The sequence below is a fragment of the Theropithecus gelada genome, chromosome 7b (genome assembly GCF_003255815.1).
Source record: "Theropithecus gelada isolate Dixy chromosome 7b, Tgel_1.0, whole genome shotgun sequence".
Lineage (NCBI taxonomy): Eukaryota > Metazoa > Chordata > Mammalia > Primates > Cercopithecidae > Theropithecus > Theropithecus gelada.
In genome coordinates, this window is record NC_037675.1 from 105,046,920 (window position 1) to 105,074,659 (window position 27,740).

The 27,740-nt window shown below is 45.2% G+C and overlaps 1 protein-coding gene across 1 annotated transcript in view; it reads left to right on the forward strand.

The window, feature by feature from the left end:
- Positions 1-20,900, forward strand: part of MARK3 (microtubule affinity regulating kinase 3) — a 122,429-nt gene extending 101,529 nt beyond the window's left edge. Inside the window, exons 14-17 of the mRNA XM_025391469.1 lie at positions 7,961-8,116; positions 8,786-9,043; positions 17,667-17,711; positions 20,421-20,900. Of these exons, the coding sequence (XP_025247254.1) occupies positions 7,961-8,116; positions 8,786-9,043; positions 17,667-17,711; positions 20,421-20,766 (805 nt within the window). The 3' untranslated portion in view covers positions 20,767-20,900. The remainder of the gene's footprint in view (positions 1-7,960; positions 8,117-8,785; positions 9,044-17,666; positions 17,712-20,420) is intronic.
- The last annotated feature ends 6,840 nt before the right edge of the window (positions 20,901-27,740 follow it).

The window sequence follows — 27,740 nt, forward strand, 5'->3', positions numbered from 1 at the left end:
GGAGTCTCGCTCTGTCGCCCAGGCTGGAGTGCAGTGGCCGGATCTCAGCTCACTGCAAGCTCCGCCTCCCGGGTTCACGCCATTCTCCTGCCTCAGCCTCCCGAGTAGCTGGGACTACAGGCGTCCGCCACATCGCCCGGCTAGTTTTTTGTATTTTTTTAGTAGAGACGGGGTTTCACCGTGTTAGGTAGGATGGTCTCGATCTCCTGACCTCGTGATCCACCCGTCTTGGCCTCCCAAAGTGCTGGGATTACAGGCTTGAGCCACCGCGCCCGGCCAATTTTTTGTATTTTTAGTAGAGACGGGGTTTCACCGTGTTAGCCAGGATGGTCTCGATCTCCTGACCTCGTGATCCACCCACCTCGGCCTCCCAAAGTGCTGGGATTACAGGCGTGAACCACCACGCCCGGCCATAATTAATTTTAATAGCTTTTTTCTTTTGAAAATTAGTTTTATTAGTTGATTCTTACTAGGTCAATCTTTGTTTTATCAGCTTTCCTGTGGGAACAATAAAGGTAATGATGCGGGGAGCATAGGTTAAGGCCAGTTGTTACTTTGGCACAAACACCTGTGAGTAGTTTTCTAAGACTGGTTTTGAACTGGTTGTGCTGAAGGCCAGCGTGCTTCCTGCTGTAATTGTTCTGCCTTCTGATGTTATTCTCGAAAAATGGCCAGATTCCAGGCATGACTAATGGTTGGCGTAAACTAGGCATGAGAAGATTTTATTACACCTCAATTGTATGATTCTATCGTGATGGTATAGGTTTGCAGTGAGTCTTAAACCACATAGCACTGACTCATAGCGAGTGCTCAACAAATGTTAGCTTTCGTTATTAATTATAGACTGTTCAGACAAGGTTATGAAGAATTGTCTTAGTTTGCACTGACTAAACCTAATCTCTCAAGTTAATAACGTTGCTAAACAACCTCCGTAGCAGAGATACTCTGCTCCTACTATTTCATATGCTTTAGATACCTGGACAACACTGTTTAGACTACCTCATTGAAAGACCCCGAAGAAGTGACATGATGATGTTACAGTAATACAAACAGAATCTTTCTTTCTTTTTTTTTATTTTTTTATTTTTTTGCGATGGAGTCTCGCTCTTTTACCCAGGCTAGAGTGCGATGGCACAGTCTCGGGTCGCTGCAACCTCTTGTCTCCCAGGTTCATGCAGTTCTTCTGCCTCAGCCTCCCAAGTAGCTGGGATTACAGGCACACACCACCACACCTGGCTGATCTTTGTATTTTTAATAGAAATGGGGTTTGACTAGGCCAGGCTGGTCTCAAACTCCTGACTTCAAGTGATCTACCTGCCTTGGCCTCTCAAAGTGCTGTGATTACAGGCGTGAGCCACTGCGCCAGGCCCAGAATCTTTTCAAATAAGTTTTAGATATTGGATATTATTGTAAAGTTTCAAAATTGGGAAGTGGCTTTATTATTTTATCCACTTACCCTGCATCAAGCCACATCGAGATTGAGCAGAGAAGGATTGAGGACACTTAGCGTATATATCTTTGGACTACATATAATAGTTGCTTTTCTTAGGCCAGGTGCGGTGGCTCACACCTGTAATCCCAGCAATTTGGGAGGCTGAGGCAGGTGGATCACGAGGTCAGGAGATCAAGACCATCCTGGCCAACATGGTAAAACCCTGTCTAAAAATTAGCCGGGCGTGGTGGCACGCGCCTGTGGTCCCAGCTGCTTGGGAAGCTGAGGCAGGAGAATCACTTGAACCCGGGAGGCAGAGGTTGCAGTGAGCCGCGATAGCGCCACTGCACTCCAGCCTGGCAACAGAGCGAGACTCCATCTCAAAAACTAAAAAAAGAGCTGAACGCAATGGCTCACGCCTGTAATCCCAGCACTTTGGGAAGCCGAATCGGGCAGACCACCTGAGGTCGGGAGTTCGAGACCAGCCTGACCAACATGGAGAAACCCCATCTCTGCTAAAAATACAAAAAAAAAATTAGCGAGGCATGGTGGCACATGCCTATAATCCCAGCTACTTGGGAGGCTGAGGCAGGAGAATCGTTTGAACCCAGAAGGCAGAGGTTGCAGTGAACCGAGATTGCACCATTGCACTTGCACTCCAGCCTGGGCAATAAGAGCGAAACCCCATCTCAAAAAAAGAAAGTCTGTTTTTTTTGTTTGTTTGTTTTTTGTTTGTTTGTTTTTTGTTTTTTAAGGGATGGAGTCTTGCAGTATTGCCCAGGCTGCAGTGCCGTGGCTAGTCACAGACATGATCATAGTGTACCGTAGCCTCAAACTCCTGGGCTCAAATGATCTTCCTGCATTGACCTCTTGAGCAGCTGGGACTGTAGGCGTGGACCACCACACCTGGCTAATTTTTTATTTTTTGTAGAGATTAAGTCTTCCTATGTTACCAAGGCTGGTCTCAAATTCCTGGCCTCAAGGGATCCTCCCGTCTCAGCCTTCCAAAATGCTAGGTTTACAGGCATGAGCCCCCATGCCTGCCCTTGGACTATATTTTTAATTTTGCTTTTGCCCAATCTCTGAGTGTGCTTTTAATCAGCAGCCAATACATTTCTTATCAGAATGTTCTGATAGGGGCTAGAGGTCATACCAACAAGTTCAAAGTGCCTATCCTTTAGTAACCTTAAGTGGATTAATGTTTTAGAAAAGATAGTCAAGACTGGGCACAGTGGCTCACAAGACCTGTCATCCCAGCACTTTGGGAGGTCTAGATAGGAAGATCACTTGAGGCCGGGAGTTCAAGACCGGCCTGGGCAAAGCAGCTTGAGACCCCGATCTGTATAAAAATATATATTTTTTAATTTTAAAAGATAGTCATGAGTACGAAACAGTTGGGTAGATTAATAGGAACTCAACTTCATGCAACTTGAATTTTAAGAAAAATATTGCTATTTCTGTCAATTAAGGTTTAAATGTAGACCAAGCACGGTGGCTCATGCCACCATGTAATCCCAGCACTTTGAGAGGCCATGACAGGAGGATTGTTTGAACCCAGGAGTTCAAGACCAGCCTGGGCAATATGGTAAAATCCCATCTCTACAAAAAATACAAAAAAATTAGCTGGGTGCCAGGCGCAGTGGCTCACACCTGTAATCCCAGCACTTTGGGAGGCCGAGGCAGGTGGATCACCTGGGTCGGGAGTTCGAGACCAGCCTGGCCAACATGGTAAAACCCCATCTCTACTAAAAATATAAAAATTAGCCGGGTGTGGTGTTGCACGCCTGTAGTCCCAGCTCTTTGGGAGGCTGAGGCAGGAGGATGGTTTGAGCCTGGGAGGCGGAGGTTGCAGTGAGCTGAGATCACACCTTTGTATTCCAGCCTGGACGGTAGAGCCAGACCCTGTCTCAAAAAAATAAAACTAAATTAATGTAATACAGCTACTATGAACCCATAAAAACTGTAAAAAAAATTTTTAATTATAAAAGAAATGTAATACTGCTACTGTTTTGCTTATGTAAATTGTGGGCTAGATTAGGAAATAAAAGTATCATTTTTAACACTTTCCTGGGGGGAAATATCATTCGAATTTCATAACAATTAACTTGATGACCTTTTAGAATATATCTGTAGACCATTGTGATGTTGGGGCTGCCTGTTGTCAATAGGATTTTTGTGAGCTTGATTGTACGAAGTTGAAATTTGCAAACGTCTTACTGAGTTTACTGTTTCCTTATGGGTGTTAGGCCTACTGTAGAAGCCAGAAAAAATCTATTTTGTTGCTTCTTTGTGAAACTCATGATGTGACATGGATTAAATTTCTAAAAAGTTTAATTGCCTTTAAAATTAATATGTCACAAAGTTTATTTGTTTTTTTTTGTGTTTTGTTTTTTTTTTTTTTGAGACAGAGTCTCGCTTTGTCGCCCAGGCTGGAGTGCAGTGGCGTGATCTCCGCTCACTGCAAGCTCCACCTCCCGGGTTCTCTCTCTCTCTATCACCCAGACTGGAGTTCGGTAGCATGATCTCGGCTCACTGCAGCCACCACCCCCGGGTTTAAACGATTCTCCTGTCTCAGCCTACTGAGTAGCTAGGATTACAGAGGCCCACCACCACACCCAACTGATTTTTTTTTTTTTTTTTTTTTTGAGACGGAGTCTCGCTCTGTCGCCCAGGCTGGAGTGCAGTGTCCGGATCTCAGCTCACTGCAAGCTCCGCCTCCCAGGTTTACGCCATTCTGCCTCAGCCTCTCGAGTAGCTGGAACTACAGGCGCCCGCCACCACGCCTGGCTAGTTTTTTGTATTTTTTTAGTAGAGATGGGGTTTCACCATGTTAGCCAGGATGGTCTCGATCTCCTGACCTCGTGATCCGCCCGTCTCGGCCTCCCAAAGTGCTAGGATTACAGGCTTGAGCCACCATTCCCGGCCAATTTTTGTATTTTTAGTAGAGTGGGTTTTCTCCATGTTGGCCAGGCTGGTCTCGAATCACTGGCCTCAAGTAATCCACCCGCCTCAGCTTCCCAAAGTGCTGGGATTACAGGTGTGGGCCACCATACCTGGCCTCGAGTTAATAATTTATAATCCCAGCACTTTGGGAGGCCAAAGCGGGCGGATTGCCTAAGCTCAGGAGTTCCAGACCAGCCTGGGCCATGACGAAACCCCATCTCTACAAAAGAAAAAACCATTTTGTTAATTTATAATGAGAAAATAAACTTATATTTCCTTCTTAGGTCTCTAGAGGATCCGTTTTTTTGCTGCAAAGCATCTGTCCACATCCTCTTACCATGTTTGTATGCCTTAAAGATCTAGCTTGGCTTGTCAGCAGTGTGCTTCATTGGGAATCGATGCAGCACGCTCCTGCCTGCAAGCTGACTAAAAGCCTTTTCCTTCTCCAAAGACTTTGGGACCATTTGTATTCACCAGGGAAAGGGTCAAACCGGTTACTCCTGCCTCTTCTTCCCCTGCTTTTCTTGGCGCATCTACTGAAACTAGTTACTAATTTGGGCAAAAAAAAAGTCAACAGCTGGAGGTAGAGTGTATTGACCCTAGACTCACCCTCAAAGGTAAGGGCATAAGAGATAGTTGTATTTAGCTGTATCTTGTTAGAAAAATACATTTGTGTGCGTTCATGTGTACGTGTGTCTGTACACATGTACAAGAAACAACCGAGCATTTCTTCAAAAACCTTAGTCAGTTAGAACTGTCTCTGTTGCAGGTGACAGAAAACCCAGTCTAAACAGGCTTAAATATAAAAAGGCTGTTAGTTCATATAACTAAAAAAAGTCTAGGGCTAGAGTTAGGATCCATCTGCTTCTGCCTCCTTGGTGGTAGTTCCATGATTGGGCTCAGCACCATCAGACATAGCTTTTTCCCGCACACAGCTGTGCTCAAGCGGAAGCCCTTAGGTTGTCTCCTTGATCTGTGTGGGACCTAGAGTTGCCTCCACCAAAGCAAAATGTGAATATTGTTGCTACAGGAAAAGAATGGATACTGAGTGGCAGAAATACGAAACTCAATAAATACAAAACTGAATAAATGTCTTTATAAGACATTTGTTTCCAGTTCTTCTCAGACTGTATAAATTCTCCCAAGTCAGAGGGCGGAATTCTCAAACAAAAATGTAGGGACAGAACCAGGCACAGTGGCTTAGAAGGCCTATAATCCCAGCACTTTGGGAGGCCGAGGCAGAAGGATCACTTGAACCCAGGAGGTCGAGACCAGCCTAGGCATCATAGTGAGACACCACCATCTCTACAAAAAAACTTAAAAATTAGCCTGGCATAGTGGCGCACTCCTGTGGCTGAGATAGGAGGATCGCTTGACCCCAGGAGGTTGAGGCTGCAGCAAGCTGTGATAGTGCCACTGCACTCTAGCCTGGGTGAATAGAGCAAGATCCTATCTCCAAAAATAAAAATTTAAATAAAAATGTTTTAATTCAGGGACAAGCAGTTCTTCTTGATTTTAAAGACCTTTCTCCCTCATGTTGGGGCTATCAGAATTCCAGTTGCTAATTGATTAATCTTCTCTGTTAGGAGAACGTTTATTGAATACCTGCCCTGCCAGGCTTTCTGCTTACACTGGTGGGGGGCACATTGACAAGATTTCGGGCTGTGTTTTCAGGGACTTCAGCAGAGAAGGGTCACTAGGATACAATGTGGCGTGCATGAGCTAAAAACAGAAGTGATTTAACTCTCAGAGGGAAAGTAGATCAGATAAGACATCATGGAGATGATGACCTCTGGTTCATTTTTGAAGAGTGAATTAAAAAATCGCAGCCCTCCATACTGAGAGAATAACTCCTGCAAACATTTTCTGACCAATGGACCACACATCATCAGGAAGGCCAGAAAGTTGAGTTCCAGGAGGGAATGATAGAAGGCAAAGCCTAGAGAAATGGCAGGGGCCAGACTTCAGGGGCCTGGGGATGTTTACTTGCATTCCGAGTCGAGGAGACTGAACTTTATGCCAAAGACTTGGTGTTCTGTAGAAGTATGAGCAGATGAGTGACAAGGTCTGGTTTATATATTAAGAAGTTCTCAGCTGTAAGGTGAATAGATTGGAGGTGTTGGGGCAAAGGCAGGTGGCCCAGTGAAGACAAGGAGTGCGGCTTTATACTGTGGCCTTGGTGGTAGATGTGGAGCAGATGGGCCACCTGAAGGGCTACTAGGAAGTTGACACCAACAAGATGTGGTTAGTCTAGGTATGGGGAGTGAGGGAAAGGAAGAACTTGACAGTTTCCAGGTTTCAGTCCCTCCAGAGGATTTCTGCAGAAAGACATTGGAAGAGCTGTATTCCTACTTACCCTTAAAGGAAAGAAACGGCCCTTGAATTCCAAGGACATGATTACTGAGCTGGAATTCCAAATAATGTGTCCCAGTGAGACTGCTATGGATAGTTTTGTCCGGTAACTGTGTGTGTTAGGTGAAACTGCAGACTTCCAGCCACTCTGTCTTACCGTATCTGTAAACAGTTAATTTGCTCTGATGAATTTGCCCATCTTGGAGAAGGGGGCTCTGCTGTTTTTTATCTTGGAGTAAATGTCCTTTGAGTAGGAAGGTTCTAGACTATATTGTTAAAACAACATTAGAAGGCTGGGTGTGGTGGCTCATGCCTGTAATCCCAACACTTTGGGAGGCCAAGGCAGGTGTATCGTTTGAGCCCAGGAGTTCAAGACCAGCCTGGGGAACATGGCAAAACTGTGTCTACTAAAAATACAAAATGAGCCAGGCATGGTGGAGTGCACCTGCATTCCCAGCCACTTAGGAGGCTGAGGTGGGAGAACCACCTGAGCCCAGGAAGTTGAGGCTGCATGTTGAGGAAGTGAAGTTGAGGAAGTGAGCCATGATCATACCACTGCGCTGCAGCTAGGTGACAGCAAAAAAACCCTGTCTCAAAAAAACACCAAACAACATAGGATACTCTGTTATATAAAAGCTAGTTCCTATACCTATAGTCTTATTAATTCATTTAAAATAGTGAGGGCCGGGTATGGTGGCTCATGCCTGTAATCCCAACACTTCGGAAGGCCAAGGCAGGAGGATCGCTTGAAGCCATGAATTTAAGACCAGCCTGGGCAATATAGCGAGACCCTGTCTCTACAAAAAAAAAAAAAGTAAATAAAAAATATGTCAGTGTGTTTTGGGAACAGATTGAGAGCATAGCATGCTCATATTATATATTCATTTTACCACTTAGATTTGAATTTGAGGCATCTCTTAGAATAGGTTTTACTTTGTGCATACCGTCAGAGGACATTGTCCCTCTCATAGAAACAGATAATCAAACATGTGATCTGCTATTTTCTTTTAAGGTAATACATTTTTATGATTACTGTTTGGAAAAAAAAAAAAAAAAGCAACTATAGGTTAGCAGTTGCTCCAGAATCTCCAAAACAAGCTTAGGAGATTTTTATTCTTTACCAAAAATGCGATGGCTTGGGAGGAAGGTGTGTGCATTACACACAGGTTGCTCTGTGGTCACTGCTCCTTCATACTGTGTTTCTGCCTCTGCCTGAACCCAAACCCCTCCCAGCCTGACAGAAATGTTCGCTTACGCAGCTAGCCCTGCCTCAGTTTGTACATCTACCTGTCGGCTGAGACATCAGAAGCCGATGTCCATGTCAGCCTCTGGGCACCCCAAGATGATGTTACCTCCAATAGACAGTGAAGGAGATAACTTCAAAGCTATGTAAGAAAAATGCACATTCTTTGTGAAACTAATGTGTACCCACTGCTTCTTAATTTTGTGCTGTGGATTTTATAGTCTGAGATTTTGTTACAGTTGTCCACAAGGTGTCCTTACTCCATGTGATTTTAGTTAAGCACATCTTGTGTCATGATGTCCTCGGTTGTGTGTGTGTGTCTTCGTGCCTTTGCATACTACAAAGTGTATATAAGAAGTTCCTGCTCCTCCCAAGTTGCTTTCAGCATGTGTAATTTTATACATATACCATTTGTGTACTTCCAAAACTTTTTAGTTGCCTGTTCTTCAGTTACACCTGCATATCCTTTCTTTCTTTCATATTGGCACAGTTCTCTGTATGTAAGCAATTTGAGAGGGAAGGAAAGGGGAGAAGTTTGAGTTAGCTGTTCTCTGTCCTAGAATTTCCCTGCATTAATCTTGTCCTTGAAAATATATATAATACTGGTCCCTTAAACTCCATGAGGCTTTGTCTCATTATGTATTGTTCTTTTGGTACCCTTTCCCACTGAACTTTTGCTCCTAAGTCCTATAAAATACCCCTTGAATCTGGATTTATTATACCCAATTTTCTCCACTGTGTATACAGAAGGTATATTGTGACTGTAAATTTTTGTATATCATGTTCTGAGAGCTTCTTACTTTCTGATCTCATAGCACTATTCCTGATCAGAGAACTCCAGTCGCTTCAACACACAGTATTAGCAGTGCAGCCACCCCGGATCGAATCCGCTTCCCAAGAGGCACTGCCAGTCGTAGCACTTTCCACGGCCAGCCCCGGGAACGGCGAACCGCGACATACAATGGCCCTCCTGCCTCTCCCAGCCTGTCCCATGAAGCCACACCACTGTCCCAGACTCGAAGCCGAGGCTCCACTAATCTCTTTAGTAAATTAACTTCAAAACTCACAAGGAGGTAAGTGCTAGGTGCTGGTTGTTTTGGAGTGAACACGTCGGGCAAAAGGAAAGATGTCTTTTTTGTGTGAAGTCACCGCTGCCTGGATGCTTTTCAGTCTGCCTTCAACTCATGGTTTTCTGGTTTTATATATATCTAACTTTATACTTTAAAACCTTGAAAGTAGAAATTGTAGAGCTCAGAGTCTTCATAACACTAAAAGTTAACTAGCGTTTAGGAGGTTTTTGTTATTGTTCTTTAATTATTGTTCCTTTTGCTCACATGTCTGTCTGCATGGCATGTTCATTGTAGTTAAACAGGCAGACCTCGAGTTCTGGTGCGGGTAGGGGGTGGTACTCTGTAATAACCAGCAGGAAAGACCATGCGTGTCTTTCATAATCATCTCTAGCCGTGGAGGAAAGAGACAGCTCCTGTTTTCTCGCTTAATTGTTGTTAAGGGGCAGTAAATTTCTTAGAGTCCAAATCTTGAAAGTTTCTCTCTCAGTCTTAGTAATTTATATTGAGAGTAAGATAATGTCCTTAAATGGTATAGTTTTGGAGATAAAATCTCTGGTTTATTATCAAAAAATAGTAAGTTATTATTACTACTATTATTATTATTAAATGCTGCATGATTCTTGGCTGGTGGTCCTGGAAATTTTTTAAACTGTTCCATGTGTCTAGAAGGCTAGCATTTGGGGCCTCAGTAAACTTTCAAGGGTCCTTTGAGATAACTTCATTTCCATAACTTTGTCACCTGTTACTAAAGCCTAGAAATATTGGCTGCTTCAAGAGGAAAAAGAAAGGATACCACTTTGAACCATAAACAAATAGTGAAAGGCACCTTTCCAAGAAGGAATCCAGGAAACCCAAGAGCCCCTGCAGTTTCAGGACACCCTAGGGGAAATTTTTTAAAATTAAGTCTAGCTGTGGATCAGTCTGTCTGTGGTATCCTGCAGGTTTGCCTGGGACAGACCCTCTTGTTTGTCATCTGTAGCTTACAGGACAGCAGTAGGAGTCCTTGCCAGGTGTGAAATGATCAGTGTCCTCCTCTGTTTTTCTGCATTCCCTATGGCGTATAACCTGTTACTTCATTTCACTCCATCTCCATTATTTAAACTAAGCTAAATGTAATTTTATATTCAATCATCTGAAACTTCCGTGAGTCACGTTAAAGTCTGATCTACCTATTATTAGGACATGGAATAGATTAGGTAGTATTCCTTTTTTTTTTTTTTTTTTTTTTTTTTGAGACGGAGTCTCACCGTCGCCAAGGCTGGAGTGCAGTGGTGCAATATTGGCTAACTTCAACCTCCGCCTAGATTAGGGAGGATTTCTGAATCCATTAGCATTAACTAGAAGTCAGATGGGTCAGAAGATTTCTTTTTTTTCTTTTTTTTTTTTTTGGTATTTTTAGTAGAGACAGGGTTTCACTGTGTTGGTCAGGCTAGTCTCGAACTCCTGACTTCGTGATCCACCTGTCTCAGCCTCCCAAATGCTGGGATTACAGGCGTGAGCCACCACACCCAGCCCAGAAGGTTTCTATTTACCCTCTTACTCACTTCTTAGCCCCTTTATTAAGCCACCTCATTTTAGACTGGGCAAAACAGAATGAGCCAAAGAGCTTTGCCAGGTTTGGGGCACCCATTCATGACCAGCCAGCAAAAGAGACAGTGAGTTCATTCTGAGAAGAGTCTTTTGACTCCCAGAATAAATCATTCCTTCCTGGTCAGCCATGGTGGCTCATGCTTGTAATCCCAGCACTTTGGGAGGCCAAGGCGGGTAGATCTCCTGAGGTCAGGAGTTAGAGACCAGCCTGACCAATATGGTAAAACCCTGTCTCTACTAAAAATACAAAAATTAGCCAGACGTGGTGGTGGGCACCTGGATTCCCAGCTACCCAGGAGGCTGAGACAGGAGAATTGCTTGAATCCGGGAGGCAGAGATTGCAGTGAGCCGAGATCATACCACTGCACTCCAGCCTGAGTGATAAAGCAAGACTCCATCTCAAAAAAAAAAAAAAAAGAGTTTCTTTGTCTTCTTCATACTCTTTTTCAGTCATTTGAAGACTAGTATTGGGCTAGGCTGGGTGGCTCATGCCTGTAGTCTCAGTACTTTGGGAGGCCAAGGCGGGTGGATCACCTGGGGTCAGGAGTTTGAGACAGGCCTGACCAACATGGCAAAACCCCATCTCTACTAAAAATACAAAAATTAGCCAGGGGTGGTGGCACGCGTGTCTGTAGTCCCAGCTACTCTGGAGGCTGAGGCAGGAGAATCGCTTGAACCTGGGAGGTGGAGGTTGCATTGAGCCAAGATCACACCACTGCCCTCCAGCCTGGGTGACGACAGAGCGAGACTCCGTCTCAAAAAAAAGACTAGCATTGATTGGCTGGGCTGGGCACAGTGGCTCATGCCCATAATCCCAGCATTTTGGGAGGCCGAGGCAGGTGGATCACCTGAGGTTGGGAGTTTGAGACCATCCTAGCCAACATGGAGAAACCCAGTCTCTACTAAAAATACAAAATAAGTATGTATACGGGCATGGTGGCACATGCCTGTAATCCCAGGGAGACTGAGGCAGGAGAATCGCTTGAACCAGGGAGGCAGAGGTTGGGGTGAGCCAAGATCACGCCATAGCACTCCAGCCTGGGCAACAACAGTGAAACTCTGTCTCAAAAAAAAAAAAAAAAAAGACTAGCATTGATTTTATTACATGTATATAATGGAAAAAAGGAAACAAGATTATCATTGATAAAAATATCACCTACCTCTTTTTTTTTTTTTCCCCACAGAGTCTCACTTTATCGCCCAGGCTGGAGTGCAGTGGCGTGATCTCAGCTCACTGCAACCTCCGCTTTCCAGGTTCAAGTGATTCTTGTGCCTCAGCCTACCAAGCCGAGTGGCTGGGACTACAGGCACCCACCATCACGCCCGACTAATTTTTGTATTTTTAGAGACCCGGTTTTATCATATTGGCCGGGCTGGTCTTGAACTGCTGACCTCAGTGATCCACCGTGCCCAGTCAAAGCTACCATTATTTGAATGCTTATTGTGTGCGAAGGTAGATGTCTGTATACATAGATACAGTCATATTCATTTTATACATATAAATACGTATGTATATTATATATATGCATATTTTATGTATGAGTATCATACATACACACGTTTATATGTGTGAAATGAGTATATTTATTATACACATGTACCAGTGTGCACACACACACTCTCATTTAATTTAATCTCCATAGTCCACCCCATTTTATAAAAGAAACTGAAGGTGAAGTTCGGAGAGATTAAGGCACATATTTTTAAAAGTATCAGGGCCTGGTGCAGTGGCTCACGCCTGTAATCCCAGCACTTTGGGAGGCTGAGGCAGGTAGATCACTCAAGGTCAGGAGTTCAAGACCAGCCTGGCCAACATGGTGAAACCCCCTTTCTACTAAAAATACAAAAATTAGCCTGATGTTGCGGCGCACACTTATAATTCCAGCTATTTGGGAGGGTGAGGCAAGAGGATGACTTGAACCCAGGAGGCATAGGTTGCAGAGAGCCAAGATCACACCATTGCACTCTAGCCTGGGCGACAGAGTGACACTCCGTCTCAAAAAAAAAAAAAAAAAAAAGAAAGAAAGTATCAGGCTGAGCCAGGTCTGTCTGACCAGACTCTGCCCTTTTAGCCACTGCACTGTGCTCCCCTTAGAAAAAACAGTTGCAGGCATGACAGTTGCATTACACTTATTTTGTATATTTGAATTAAAATTGGAGACTCAGGCTTGTTGTTTAAAAAAAATTCTAGTGGTCATCTGATTTACAATTTCCAGGCTATTTCCACCCCCAAATTTTTGCTGAAAGATAGTCTTTTATCCTATCTTGTTAAAGTTTATTAACTGAGGTCTGTTGTCTACCTTAGTGCTATACTTAATCAACTGTTGACAGTTTGTTCTTAAAAACAAAATCCTTGCTAGAGTGGTTGAAAGTTCTTATCCTCCTTTAGCAATAATTGCTAGGATTAAAATTGCATTGCCTGGAAGACTGAGGTGTTTGCACTTAGATGCTGCAAGGGAGACCTGGTATGGCCAGGTCTGGAGAGGGCTGGAGTCAGGAAGCCTGCACTCTGCTTGGAGAGTACATGGCTTTGGAGAGCTATGGGCCCTTTGTAGTCAGGAGCAAAATTCTCTCCCCTTGGGATCAGGCCTGGCCTTGCTCAGAGACTTCAAGAGTCACCCATACCCTGCAGGCAGAACAGCCAGGCACACGCAAGTGCCTCTGCCCTCAGGTTGATCCATGTTGCCATGGGCAGTGTGAAGACCTCTTCCTGCAGCTTCCTCCTTCCTCTTTATACCTCAGGGGATTGTAGGAGGAAAGGTTAAGAAAAGCACTCATATAGTAATTGACCAGTAACCCTGATTTTTCCTAGTGGAAGATTAGGAAACGGCCAGACACCATGGCTCATGCCTATAATCCCAGCACTTTGAGAGGCTGAGCCAGGTGGATCACTTGAGCCCAGGAGTTCAAGACCAGCCTGGGCAACATAATGAGACCCCACCTCTACTTTTTTTTTTTTTTGAGATGGAGTCTCGCTCTGTTGCCCAGGCTGGAGTGCAGTGGCAAGATCTCGGCTCACTGCAGTGTCCGCCTCCTGGGTTCAAGTGATTATCCTGCCTCAGCCTCCCAAGTAGCTGGGACTACAGGTGCATGCCACCACGCCCAGCTAATTTTTGTATTTTTAGTATAGACAGGGTTTCACCATGTTGGCCAGGCTGGTCACAAACTCCTGACCTCGAGTGATCTGCCTGCCTCGGCCTCCCAAAGTGCTGGGATTACAGGCATGAGCCACCACAAGCGGACTTTTATTTTTTTAATAAAAAGAAAAAAAAATTGGGAAATGGGCCAAGCACTGTGCATAGCCCATGCCTGTAATCCTAGCACTTTGGGGGAAAGTGAGGCAGGAGGATCATTTGAGGCCAGGAGTTCAAGACTGACCTGGGCAACATAATGAGATCCCCATCTCTACAAAAACATTTTTTAATTAGCCAGGAGTGGTAGCACATGCCTGTAGTCCCAGCTACTTGAGAGGCTGAGGCAGGAGGATTGCTGGAACCCAGGAGTTTGAGGTTACAGTGAGCTATGATCACACCATTGTATCCAGCCTGGGTGACTGAGCAAGACCTTGTCTCTAAATAAATAAATAAATATTTTAAAATAAAAGAAAATTAGGAAATAAAAAATATATCTTAAAGACCTTTTAATCGTTTTCAACCAAAATATTTTGGATAATATTGCCTTATATTTAGGCAGTATATATTAAAGATTTTCACATGCATGATTGTACTGTTGATGACCCTGCTGTATACCACTGATCTGATTATGAAGTGATTGGCAGTTATTTATAGTAGTTAGACTTTTTTTTTTTTTTTTTTGAGACAGAGTCTCACTTTGTCGCCCAGGCTGGAGTGCAGTGGCGCGATCTCGGCTCACTGCAACCTCCGCCTCCCGGATTCACGCCATTCTCCTGCCTCAGCCTCCCAAGTAGCTGGAACTACAGGCGCCCGCCACCTCGCCCGGCTAATTTTTTTTATGTGTTTAATAGAGACGGGGTTTCACCCTGTTAGCCAGGATGGTCTCGATCTCCTGACCTCATGATCCACCCGCCTCGGCCTCCCAAAGTGCTGGGATTACAGGCGTGAGCCACCGCGCCCGGCCAGACTTTTTTTTAATTGGTAAATTAATACCTGAAGCAATGCCAAAGTTATCCCAACCAAGGATTTCATTAATTCAGTCATTCAGCAGATATAGATGAGTGCCTGGTATGTCCAGTTACAGAACTGGGTTTTACAAATAGAAATTAGCAAACTCAGCCTATTTTTGCCCAGGGAAGCTGATCGCATTGATCATAAAAACGTCATTCGTAGTTTGAAAAATATTTTGTCAGATTATTTTCAGCACATCCTGCACATCTCCTTAAATTTTTTTAATGAACAGAGCTACCCCTTTTAAATAGAATTCTTCCTGTTTATTACATAAAAGTAAAATTCATACTGTTGTCTTACCACTTAGTTTTTATTCATTTTGAGATCTAAGACTGAAAAGTCTACTTTAGTTTAAATCCCAATCACCTATTTTTTTCTTAAAACGTGATTTATGTCATACCACTGTAACAAATAATGTGTTAATGTTTGTTTCATCTTCCTGAAAGAAGTAATGATTTTTTCTTAGTGGTTAAATATTTTATAATGAAGTTTTTAATGTTTGTGTATAAGAAGGCAAGATTTTTGTTCATAAGGTATTCTGAAGAAAATTGAAAAATGTTTTATTACTAGTATATTGCAAATTACTTGTCACTTCTTTAACATAAGACATAAATTTTATCTTAGAAAGTGTATCTGGCCAGTGCAGTGGCTCACGCCTGTAATCCCAGCACTCTGGGAGGCTGAGGTGGGCGGATCACTTAAGGCCAGGAGTTTGAGACCAGACTGACCAACATGGCAAAACCCCATCTCTACTGAAAATATAGAAATTAACTGGGCGTGGTGGCATGCGCTTGTGATTCCAGCTACTCAGGAGACTGAGGCACAATAATTGCTTGAACCCAGGAGACACAGATTGCATTGAGTCGAGATTACACCACTGCACTGTGACAGAGCAAGACTCTTTATCTTTAAAAAAAGAAACAAAAAAAACAAAAAAAACAGTGTATCCATCTGAAGAGCTTTTAATTGCAGCTAATGTCAATATTTACTGCTAAACCTTTTCTTACTTTTTTTTTTGATGTATTAAAAGATCACATACTCATTTAATTACTTGTAGTAATTTTACTTTTTCAACAAATGTCAGCATTTCTTTGTTGATTGGCCAGAGAAGGAACCCTGCTTTGTTTTTTTCTTTCTCTCTGTAATTGATTAGATTTTCTGTTTAATTTATGTGAGTTATTTTTGTTAATTTTTTTTTTTTTTTTACTTAATTCCTTTTAGAAACATGTCATTCAGGTTTATCAAAAGGTAGGATTTATATATACACATTTATTTTTCAATCCTCACTCCCAAATGGCTCCTGCAATTAACATTAGGTTTGGCTTTCCAGCCCTGTTTTTTCCTTATAAACTAAACTTTCTGCTGATAACTAAATACTTAATTCCTTGAAAGGAAACTGAAAAGAAATAGATTAACTCTGTCAGGCATTTTAAAGGGCACCCATGCAACAAAAGGCTGATGCATGCTCTGTGTATTTTCTTTCTTTGGTAGAATTATTTAGCATCCAAATAATTCTGTCTTCATACTAATAACACTTAGCATGCTCCTGTTTGAAGAATGAGATGCTCAGTAATGTTAATGTACAATTAATGATTATCCACAGGCATGCAAAAGGTAAGTGGTAATTGTGTTATTTTTATTTCACTGAGGATTGAATTAGCAAAAGGCTTTAAAGTGACAGGAAAATTAGCTAATACAGAAAACAATCATAAAATTCAAAGCTGCAGCCTCATTTGATTTGACTTTTTCAGAAATTAAAATGTGAACAGCTGCGTAGCAGAAAATGTTTTAATTTTTTCAGAGTTGAAAGCCACTTTCCAGCAACCACTGACGAAAGAGTATCTCATTATTTTTACTTAAAGCACTGCAGAAAGTGGTATTCTGATTTTATTAATATTTTTTAGGCCAGGCGTGGTGGCTTATGCCTGTACTCCCAGCACTTTGGGAGGCATAGGCAGGCGGATCACTTGAGCCCAGGAGTTCGAGGCCATCCTGGACAATATGGCAGAACCCCGCCTCTACAAATAATACAAAAATTAGCCGGGTGTGGTGGCACACATCTGTGGTCCCAGCTACTCAGGAGGCTGAGGCAGGAGAATCACCTGAGCTTTGGGAGGTCAAGGTTGCAGTGAGCCATGATCATGCCACTGTGCTGTGGCCTAGGGGAGTGAGACCCTGCCTCAAAAAATATATATATATATTTTTTTGATGGTAATAATCAAGAGACCAAAAATGTTGCTTTCTTAATGCACACATGAGGCAGGAAATCTTTCATGAAGGGCTACGTTGTACCTGTGCCTCTCAAGTCACCAGAAGGCCAAGCTGTGGGTCAAAACTGTGGGAAAAACACTTTCTTCCTGTTGGCGGTTCCATTCTATTATTATTTTTTTAATTGAACTTCCCACTTGTCTGATTTTTCCTTGGACAGAACAGGTAATAACTGAATGTAGAATCCAGCTGATAGCCTTATTGGCTTTTAATTGGAAACCCATTATACTATGGGGAGCAGTTAGAAAGTGAGAATAACCCCATTCTGAGGCCAAGCATTCTCAGGGTGAAGAGCCAGCAGGAGTGCCTGCTGTGCATGTGTGGTGTGCAGTGTGTGCAGCAGTGTGTCCTGTGTGTAGCAGTGTGGCGTGCGATGTGTGTGATGTATGCAGTGTGCAGCATGGAGCTGGCCCCTGTGCACACCCCTGCAGCCTTGTGGAAGAAGGTAGCGCTGGCTCAGTCAAATGAGAGGAAGAGTTTTCATAAGCCCTGCTGGTGACTAAAACGTGTTTTGGCTTTGTTTATTTTATGGTGTTGGTGTTGGTATTGGTGGTCATGTACTGGCATGTAAGATTTCTTTTCTCTTTCCCTCTTCTCTCTGCTTCTACATTCTGTTCATTGAGACTTCCAACTGAATATGAGAGGAACGGGAGATATGAGGGCTCAAGGTGAGGGAAATGATTTTTACTTAACATTTTTTCCAGATGTTTACTTCATTTCTGTGGCAGAGGCAACACTATCTTCTGAATGTTCCCTACTGTATTCCTGCTGTCTCCGTATGAGTTAGAGGTTCGCATCAGGTAGAGAGGGTGGCCACAGGGGGGCGCCAGCCTGCCATGAGCACCTTCCGGATCCAGCTTGGCCTCTGCTCTATATTTATGTTTGTGTTAAAAGCATGGCAATGCCTTCAGCCTTCCTGCCTGGGCGTTAACAGCCTTTGGAGGTCTGGGTTGGGTAGCAGTGCTCAGAGAAATAAGCCCTCAGTTAATCACTGACTCCTCACATGGTTCTCTTCACAAGGAATAAAAGCAAAGTACTTAATAGAATGTCCATATTTCAAACTAGTTATGTTTTCTTCTAAGAATGGTGATTATATAGTTGAGTGTTTTGCTTTTCTTTTTTTTTTTTTTTTCTGAGACAGGGTCTCGCTTTGTCACCCAGGCTGGAGTGTAGTGGCACGATCACAGCTTGGGCTCCTGGGCTTATGCAGTCCTCCCACCTCAGCCTCCTGAGTATCTGGAACCACAGGCACTACCACCATGCTGGCTAATTTTTGTATTTTTTTGTAGAGAGGGGGTCTCGCCATGTTGGCCAGGCAGGTCTCAAACTCCTAGGCTCAGGTGAACCTCCCACCTTGACCTTCCAAAGTGCTGGGATGACAGACATGAGCTGCTGCGCCTGGCCTTGCTTTTCCATTTTGTGTAGTTATCATTGCATGGATTTACGGGGGGGGCAGTCACCAGGTAATCTTAGGACTCTGTGCCCGTAGTTCTAGATCTCTTCCACTTCTGCCCTTTTTTATGCCAGTCACCAGCAGGCTATTTCAGGTCCTCATTCACCATTTGTCTTTTAGGTCTTTTTAAAAGCCCACTTCTGGTCATATGACCTTTCTGAATTAAAACTTTCAGTGACCTCCACTATTTCACCCGGCCACATCCCTGCGAGGCCCTGAGTGGCGTGGTCCAGGCTGCCCCAGCAGCCCAGCTCCGCTGCCCCATCAAGGCGGAGCATTGGGGTGAGTGCCAGGCAGCATTCCCCCTCCAGGCCTGCCCATCCCAGCCAGTAGCAGGCTCTAGATCCTGGTTTGTTTCCCCACCCATAATAGGAAGGTGAGATAATAGGGCCTACATGGACATCAAGTAAGTTGGGGCCTGACCACCACAAGTACTCATTAAGTGCCACCAGCTGTTGTGGGGGTGATGACACTGTGCCTCCAGTTCCACTCAGTCTGTGTACTTTATTATGCCACAGACACATCCTGTACTTTCCTACCTCCCCTTTGGCTGTGATCTCCTGTACTCAAAAAAAAACTCTTTCCTGTCTTCATTGCATTTTGTTGAAATCCCATGGCTCTTCATAGCTCTCCTCAGATGCAGGCCCACTCCCACCCGTGCCATTTCCTCCTTGTCTCATCCTGCCTGTCACACTCTCCTGTCACACTGCTAGGTGGGCTCCACCTCTTCTGCGGCCCTCTAGGGGATGGCCAACCTTTCCTGTGCTGCCACTGTTGCCTCACCTTACAGTCTTCCTGGCTCCAGATTAGTTTGAGAGCTTTTGCTTATCTTTGTAACCCATTTAGTATCTAATGTGGCATTTTATACATAGGAAGCTTCTCATCAATATTGGTGGATGTGAACCAAATTGAACACTAGCAGGTTGGTGACACGGAGAGCTATGTGCATATGTAAAAACTGTAGCCCCTCACCTCTGATTAGTTGGCCATAGGATGGAGTATACTTGAGGTACATAGATTGTTTTACTCCCAAGAGTGCTAGTCACTCACTGTCTTAATTGAGGCCACCAGATACACACATGAGAATGTAAATAACGGCTTGTGGCAATAATGACTAAATGCCAAAGAATGGCCGGTAAACCATGGTGTTCCCTAGAGACCCAGGCCTGGGCCATACTCATGCTGCGTCTTGGGCATCCAGACCAAGGCTTACATTCTGAATCCGCAGGGCATCCACATGGGTGGTGTCAGTCCTCCACAGACAGAGAAGTGTCCCATTGCATTTTTCCATCTATTCCAGTAGTAAGATTGTGTCATCTAAGATTTTTGCTTTAACTGTATAACTGGACATTTAATTAACAAACCAGAGAAGAGGAAAGACAATGAGGTGGGTAGAGCATCATGTTCAGCCTCAGGGCCGTTCACAGAGAAAGCAATTTTAGACTGCGGGTGTTGAGTCTCCAGTTACCCTGAGTGCCAGTTACAGTGATTTACATCTGAAGGAACTGTCGCAGGAGAGGGACAGCCCAGGGTGGATGGGTGAGGTGGGCAGGAACTGGCTGCCAACTCCCTCCCTGAGCTGGGCCTGCAGAGCCCTGAGTGGAGGAGTGGGGCACGCTGTCCCCTTTGCCTGATTTCCAAGGATTCTGTTTAACCAATTACTTTCTTCATTTTAGTAAGCACAGGTGGCTGGTGAAGATTTTACAGCCAGGTAGATCTTTTTGTGTGTGACTTATGACTTTTAGAGGGTGGGGGAAGAAAATAGACGAAAATAGACTTAGTTACAATTGTGAGTCTGTGCAGGAAAATGTGGAGGTCAGTCGTTAGTTGTGTTGTATTGAAGATGTGAATGAGGAACTAGCTGAAGTGTAAGAGGTTGATTTTCCTGTACGATTAAAAATAAATCTGCCTCTGTGCATTTCAGTCGCAATGTATCTGCTGAGCAAAAGGATGAAAACAAAGAAGCAAAGCCTCGATCCCTACGCTTCACCTGGAGCATGAAAACCACTAGTTCAATGGATCCCGGGGACATGATGCGGGAAATCCGCAAAGTGTTGGATGCCAATAACTGCGACTATGAGCAGAGGGAGCGCTTCTTGCTCTTCTGTGTCCACGGTGATGGGCACGCAGAGAACCTCGTGCAGTGGGAAATGGAAGTATGCAAGCTGCCAAGACTGTCTCTGAATGGGGTCCGGTTTAAGCGGATATCGGGGACATCCATAGCCTTCAAAAATATTGCTTCCAAAATTGCCAATGAGCTAAAGCTGTAACCCAGTAATTATGATGTAAATTAAGTAGCAATTAAAGTGTTTTCCTGAACACTGATGGAAATGTATAGAATAATATTTAGGCAATAACGTCTGCATCTTCTAAATCATGATATTAAAGTCTGAGGACGAGAGCACGCCTGGGAGCGAAAGCTGGCCTTTTTTCTACGAATGCACTACATTAAAGATGTGCAACCTATGCGCCCCCTGCCCTACTTCCATTGCCCTGAGAGTCAGCGTGTGGCCCCATCTCCATGTGCCTCCCGCCTGGGTGGGTGTGAGAGTGGACAGTATGTGTGTGAAGTGGTGTGTATGAAAGCATCTCCCTGCACTGCAGCCAGTCATTACTGGTGCCTCTGCGGGAGATCATGTGGTGCTAAAACATTACACTTGCCAGGGAGGAGAATACTGAGTTACTGCCAAGAATTAACCGTAAGACTAGTTCATAGTTAATACAGGTTTACAGTTCATGCCTGTGGTTTTGTGTTTGTTGTTTTGTGTTTTTTTAGTGCAAAAGGTTTAAATTTATAGTTGTGAACATTGCTTGTGTGTGTTTTTCTAAGTAGATTCACAAGATAATTAAAAATTCACTTTTTCTCAGTAAAATCTTGCATTGTCTCCTAATACTGTATTTAACACACCCTCAAGTTGAGCAAAAGGAATGTGTATGAAGGTTTGGGGTCACGTGGACCTTAGCAGGGATCCCAATGTTTTGTGATTACCAGCATATTTTTTCTCCCAAGGCAATAAAGGGAGAAGACGACCCTCATGGTGACCCAAGAAGGAAGGGAATCCAGAGCAGCTGCAGCTTAACCCTGGGAGTTGTTGCTCAGCCCTATGGAGAAACACCAGGTCTTGACGGTTCTGGGTTGGTTCTCTGTGAAGTATGTAAATTTCCTTTTGCCTTTCTTGTGGTTCACTACATGAATCAGACCTGCAGCTTTTGTCCAACACCTACATGGTTGTGTAGGGGTAATGAGCTCATCACTCAATGTGTTACTTTATTCTCACAGGGAAGTTGTCACACTGACTGGTGTGCTATTTTGGGTTCTGGGTTTGTTGTTGGTCAGAGTATGGAAGTCTGGAGGCCGGGCACCATGGCTTACAGATGTGAGCCCAGCACTTTGGGAGGCTGAGGCCGGAGGATCATTGAGTCCAGTAGTTCAGGACCAGCTTGGGCAACATGGCAAGACCCCATGTCTTCAAAAAATAAAAACATTGGCCAGGCGCGGTGGCTCATGTCTGTAATCCCAGCACTTTGGGAGGCTGAGACGGGCAGATCACGAGGGCAGGAGATCAAGACCATCCTGGCTAACACGGTGAAGCCCCATCTCTACTAAAAATGCAAAAAATTAGCCGGGCGTGGTGGTGGGCGCCTGTAGTCCCAGCTACTCAGGAGGCTGAGGCAGGAGAATGGCGTGAACCTGGGAGGCGGAGCTTGCAATGAGCCAAGATGGTGCCACTGCACTCCAGCCTGTGCAACGAGCGAGACGCCGTCTCAAAATAATAATAATAATATAAATAAATAAATAAATACATCAACCAAGCATGGTGGCGCACCTTTGGTCCCAGCTTTTCGAGATGCTGAGGTGGGAGGCTTGAACCCGGGAGGTTGAAGCTGCAGTGAACTGTGATTGTGCACAGCACTCCAGCCTGGGCAACAGAATGAGACCCTGTCTCAAAAAAAAAGAAAAAGGAAAGAGAATCTGGACAGTCAATCAGTCAGAAATATTGTTGTCTATCTCTAGAGTGGGCAAGGCACTGTTCTGATTGTTTGAGATCCTCAGTGAGCAAAACAGACCCCTCTCTCCTTGAGCCTGACTTTCTAGGCAGTGAATAAACAAGTAAATTACCTAGTATGGAGCACAGCAGCACGTGCGAGCAAGCACAGAGCAGGCACGGGGTTTATCAGCACTCTGGGTGGGAATAGGTCTCCTTGGGCAGAGGCCTGGGTGGGCGCGTTCCCACAGATTTCTAGGGAAGAGCACTGCTTGGGCCTGAGGCCTGAGTGCACGGCGTGCCTGGAGCAGAGTGTGGAGATGCTGAGATGCTTCTCCTGCATGGGAGCAGCTGAGGGGATGACAAGAGCCTTGTGGCCTTGGGCTTTCAGAGGATCACCCCGGCAGCTATGCTGGAACTCACTGAAATGGGACAAGGAGAAGCTGGGAAAGCCGCCTGGAGGCTCTCAGCAGCAATACAGGCAAGAGGTAGTGCAGCCTTGGGTGAGGATGGGCCTTGGCGCAGGTGGTGGTTGGGTTTTGGATATGTTTTGAAATAAGAGGCAACTGCATTTGCCCTGGAGTTGGATATGGGGTGAGTAGAGCCAAGGACAGCTTCATGATTTTTGATCCGAACAGCAGAAAGGCCAGAATTGCTGTTAGTTGAGATGCGGAATGTGGCTGTAGAGATGTTGGGGGACAGGAGGGGAAGAAGATGAGGAGAGCAAGCTGGGATGTGTTGAGTTTGAAGTCCCTTTAAACACTGAGTGGTGACATTTAGTGGGCAGTTGGAGAAGGGCTGGGAGAGGTCGGGTCTGGGAGACGGAGGAGAAGCCAGGACTGAGTCCTGGACACAGCGCGAGGAGAGGGCCCAGGGAGAAGAGGTGAAGCTGGTAAGGCAGCAGCAGGGAGGGAGGGCCCTCCAGGTGTCAGAGGCTGGTGGACATCATGACCTAAGGCTCACCTCGTGGGAACTTTCCAACTTTTAGCAAGTAAGTCCCCTTCCCTGTCTCTGTCCAGTGCCTTTCAGAGTGGAGTCCTCTAGCAGAGCTCAGTGTGCCCAGTCACAGACAGACAGGACTTCCCCAGCCTTTTCTGCCTGGTGCAATCTGGTTTTTATATCCCATTAAAGCATCACAAAGCAACCCGGACAAGAGAATTGGGATGTCTCTCTGCACACATGAGCCTCTTTAAGGAGATCTCCACACAGACTTCTCTCCCCCTTAGCTGTCGTTTTCTGTCACTGTCCCTTCTGAGCATTAAACCAAGAAGATGTTCTGCCATAAATTACTTCCTTTTTTGGGTAGATGTTTCTGAGCTGTTCTATGAAATTCATGACTATGAAACTGGCTTCCTACCCCAAGGCCGGGCGTGGTGGCTCACGCCTGTAATCCCAGCACTTTGGGAGGCCGAGGCAGGCCGATCACTTGAGGTCAGGAGTTTGAGACCAGCCTGGCCAACATGGTGAAACCCCATCTCTACAAAAATATTTTTAAAAATTAGCCAGGCCTGGCCGGGCGCAGTGGCTCAAGCCTGTAATCCCAGCACTTTGGGAGGCCGAGACAGGCGGATCACGAGGTCAGGAGATCGAGACCATTCTGGCTAACACGGTGAAACCCCGTCTCTACTAAAAAATACGAAAAACTAGCCGGGCAAAGTGGTGGGCGCCTGTAGTCCCAGCTGCTCAGGAGGCTGAGGCAGGAGAATGGCGTAAACCCGGGAGGCGGAGCTTGCAGTGAGCGGAGATCCGGCCACTGCACCCCAGCCTGGGTGACAGAGCGAGACTCCGTCTCAAAAAAAAAAAAAAAAAAAAATTAGCCAGGCCTGTGGCGCACGCCTGTAATCCAAGCTACTCAGGAGGCAGAGACAGGAGAATCGCTTGAACCCAGGAGGCGAAGGTTGCAGTGAGCCGAGATCGTGCCATTACACTCAAACCTAGGCGACAGAGTGACACTTCATCTCAAAAACAAACAAAAGATTCGTACCCCAGAAACACTCATCACAGCAGGTTCCTGTGCATAATTTCTGCTGAGGTAGAGCAGAGCCCTGCCAAGCAGAGGCTGGGCCACGGTGGACTTCCTCTTCGTTATCTTTGTACCTGGGACTGATACTGAATTGTTTTCCATTTTTGCATTCTCAAGGACAAATTGAGTACTAGAAGTTAAATTCCTTTAAGAGAAATGAGTTTCCTGAATGCCCCGATGCAGTGACCACTCTTTATGCTCATATTTTCTTGAGGGGCTCACTTGTTATAAGCTGTGGCTGCATTTTAATGCTTTACTTGGTCAAATAAGGAATGTGTGTCTCAGAGACTAATATTCATCCACAGAAAGTTATCCAAGTGGGTTATATTTATAAGGCTATGTTACTATTTGATCTTGGCTTGATTTTAATGGCAACAGGGGTAGTATTCCATTTACCAAGATTAAAATGTGAAAACGCATTCATTACTAAGGTTCCAGGCCCTTTCTATAGATTTTCCATTCTCAGAATGTGACATTTTTATTATGCATACGATGAATTTTGAAAAGGGATGTTCTGCGACCATTGAAAATCATGAGAGACTGCATTTTTTCCTCATCAACTACCCAGAAATCTCTCAGAAGCGAGATGAGGCACGTAGTGGGGCTGTGCTACTGGTTTTATTTACCTGCCAAGCAGAGCATTGTCCTAATCCTGACAATGGTGTTCCTCTTCGGTGACTGCTGACTTCCCTCTCTTCTAGATCAGTCTCGTTAGAGGAACCAAAACCAGATTCCTACAAGTGAGTGAGGCCCATGCAGAAAACTGTTGGAAACATGACTGGCTTTTAGGAGGCCGACTGCGATCATTTTCACAGCATATGCTTCTCCAAAAACCTAGACAAAAATGACTTTTTTTTTTCGAGATGGAGTTTCGCTCTTGTTGCCCAGGCTGGAGTGCAGTGGCGCAGTCTCGGCTCACCGCAACCTCCGCCTTCCGGGTTCAAGCGATTCTCCTGCCTCAGCCTCCCGAATAGCTGGGAGTACAGGCGTGCGCCGTCACGCCCGGCTAATTTTGTATTTTTAGTAGAGACGGGGTTTCTTCATGTGGTCAGGCTGGTCTCGAACTCCCGACCTCAGGTGGTCCGCCCACCTCAGCCTCCCAAAGTGCTGGGATTGCAGGCATGAGCCACCACGCCCATAATGATACTTAGAATAATGATATTTAGGAGAAAAACCTCCATACATGTGCCTGTGAATAAATTATGGTTACTGTGGAAGCCACGCCAGGCAGCCCCTACCCAGTAAGCAACCTTTGTGCTGACCTTCAGGTCTGCAGAGCAGTTGCCGCTTCCATGGGTGCGGCAACCAAGCAGAGCAGGGGCAGAAGAGGGGTGTTTCCTGTGCGCTGTCCCTTCCAGTCTGTCTCAGAGGGGCATCAAAATGAGAAAGAGCTTGTGGAGTTCAAACCTTACATTTCTGTTGTGGGTTTTTTGTTTCTTTCTTTGCTGATTTGCCAGGCAGCTCAGGGGCCCTTTAGGTGGGAGAAATTGTTGCTCTTCAAGGGAGTGAAGTGAAGATGGTGCCTTAGAGGTGTTCTAACAGTGCACAGGGAGTCCCGGGGTGACGCCCCCATGATGAGTGGAAGGAACTCAGTGTCCTTGCCAGTCAAGGAGAAAGAAAACAGTACAACAGCTATTTTTGTTTGTTTTGTTTGCCTTGGGTTTGTTTTGTTTCGTTTTGTTTTTGAGACAGCATTTCATTTTGTCACCTAGACTGAAGTACAGTGGCGCAATACCAGCTAAGTGCAGCCTCGACCTTCTGGGCTCAAGTGATCCTCCCACCTCAATCTCCTGAGTAGCTGGGACCACAGGTTTGTGCCACTATGCCTAGCTAATTTTATTTTTCGTACAGATAGGGTCTTGTTTGTCTTGGGTTTGTTTTGTTTTTGTTTTTGAGACAGGGTTTCACTCCGTCACCCAGACTGAAGTACAGTGACGCAATCACAGCTCAGTGCAGCCTCAACCTCGTGGGCTCAAGTGATTCTCCTGCCGCAACCTCCTGAGTAGCTGGGACCACGGGCTTCTGCCCAGCTAATTTTATTTTTCATACAGACAACTACGCCCAGCTAATTTTATTTTTTGTACAGACAGGGTCTTGCTCTGTTGCCTAGGATGATTTGAATTCCTGGGCTCAAGCAATCCTCCTACCTCAGCCTCCCAAAGTACTGGGATTACAGGCATGAGCCACCTCACCCAGCCCCAATAACTGTTTTTGAATGGTTCCTTGAAAAGTTCCATTAAAGGCCGGGCACAGTGGCTCACGCCTATAATCCCAGCATTTTGGAAGGCTGAGGTGGGTGGATCACTTGAGGTCAGTAGTTCGAGACCAGCCTGGCCAACATGGCAAAACCCCATCTCTACTAAAAATACAAAAAATTAGCTGGGCGTGGTGGTGGGCACCTGGAGTCCCAGCTACTCGGGAGGCTAAGGCAGGAGAAGAGCTTGAACCCAGGAGGCGGAGGTTGCAGTGAGCCAAGATTGCACCACTGCACTCAAGCCTAGGTGGCAGAGCCAGACCCTGTCCCAAAAAAAAATCGAACACCACACACTAACCCTCTTCTCTTCCTCCCTCTCCTGGCTTAGCCAGTGCAGTAAAGTCCTTGAACGGCGTGCTCCCTGGCCCTCAGGAGACGACACTGCCTATCGAGTAGAGACTTGGTAAGGAAATTTTTCCCATTTCTAAGATGGAGAGTTCTGGACTCTAGCCTTTCTCCTTTCACCATCTTCCCCTGTCACACCAACATCAGCATCAGGTACACAGTTGTGTTGCCCTTTGTGTCTACTCTCCCCACAGTTACTAGACTGTGAGCCCCATGGGGCAGCGATCTTCGTCCTTTTCCTTTTTCTCTATTCCAAGTACCTAGAGTAGTGCTTGGCGAAGGCACTGTTAGTTCAAAATTAGTGTTTTAAAAAAAAAAAAAATGATAGGAAGCAAGCAGGAGACGCATAGCCAAGTGCAAGACATTTTCAGTGGCTTGTATTCAAAAGTGTCACTTACGTCCCCTCAGCTGCCCCTGCCCCGGATGGCCCAAGGGTGAGATAGGTGTCTGCTCTGGGGTCATGTTTTGGTTTATAGCCTGGCCTGTTTGGTCTCCAGGAGCCCTTTGAGTCTTGCCTGTTTGACAGAGAAGACTGAGGCCCAGGGGATGGAAGGGATGGGACTGGCACGCAGTGAACTTTTCCCTTCACCAAAATGCTTACCCAGGTGATGTCCATCATTCAGCTTGGGTCAGGCA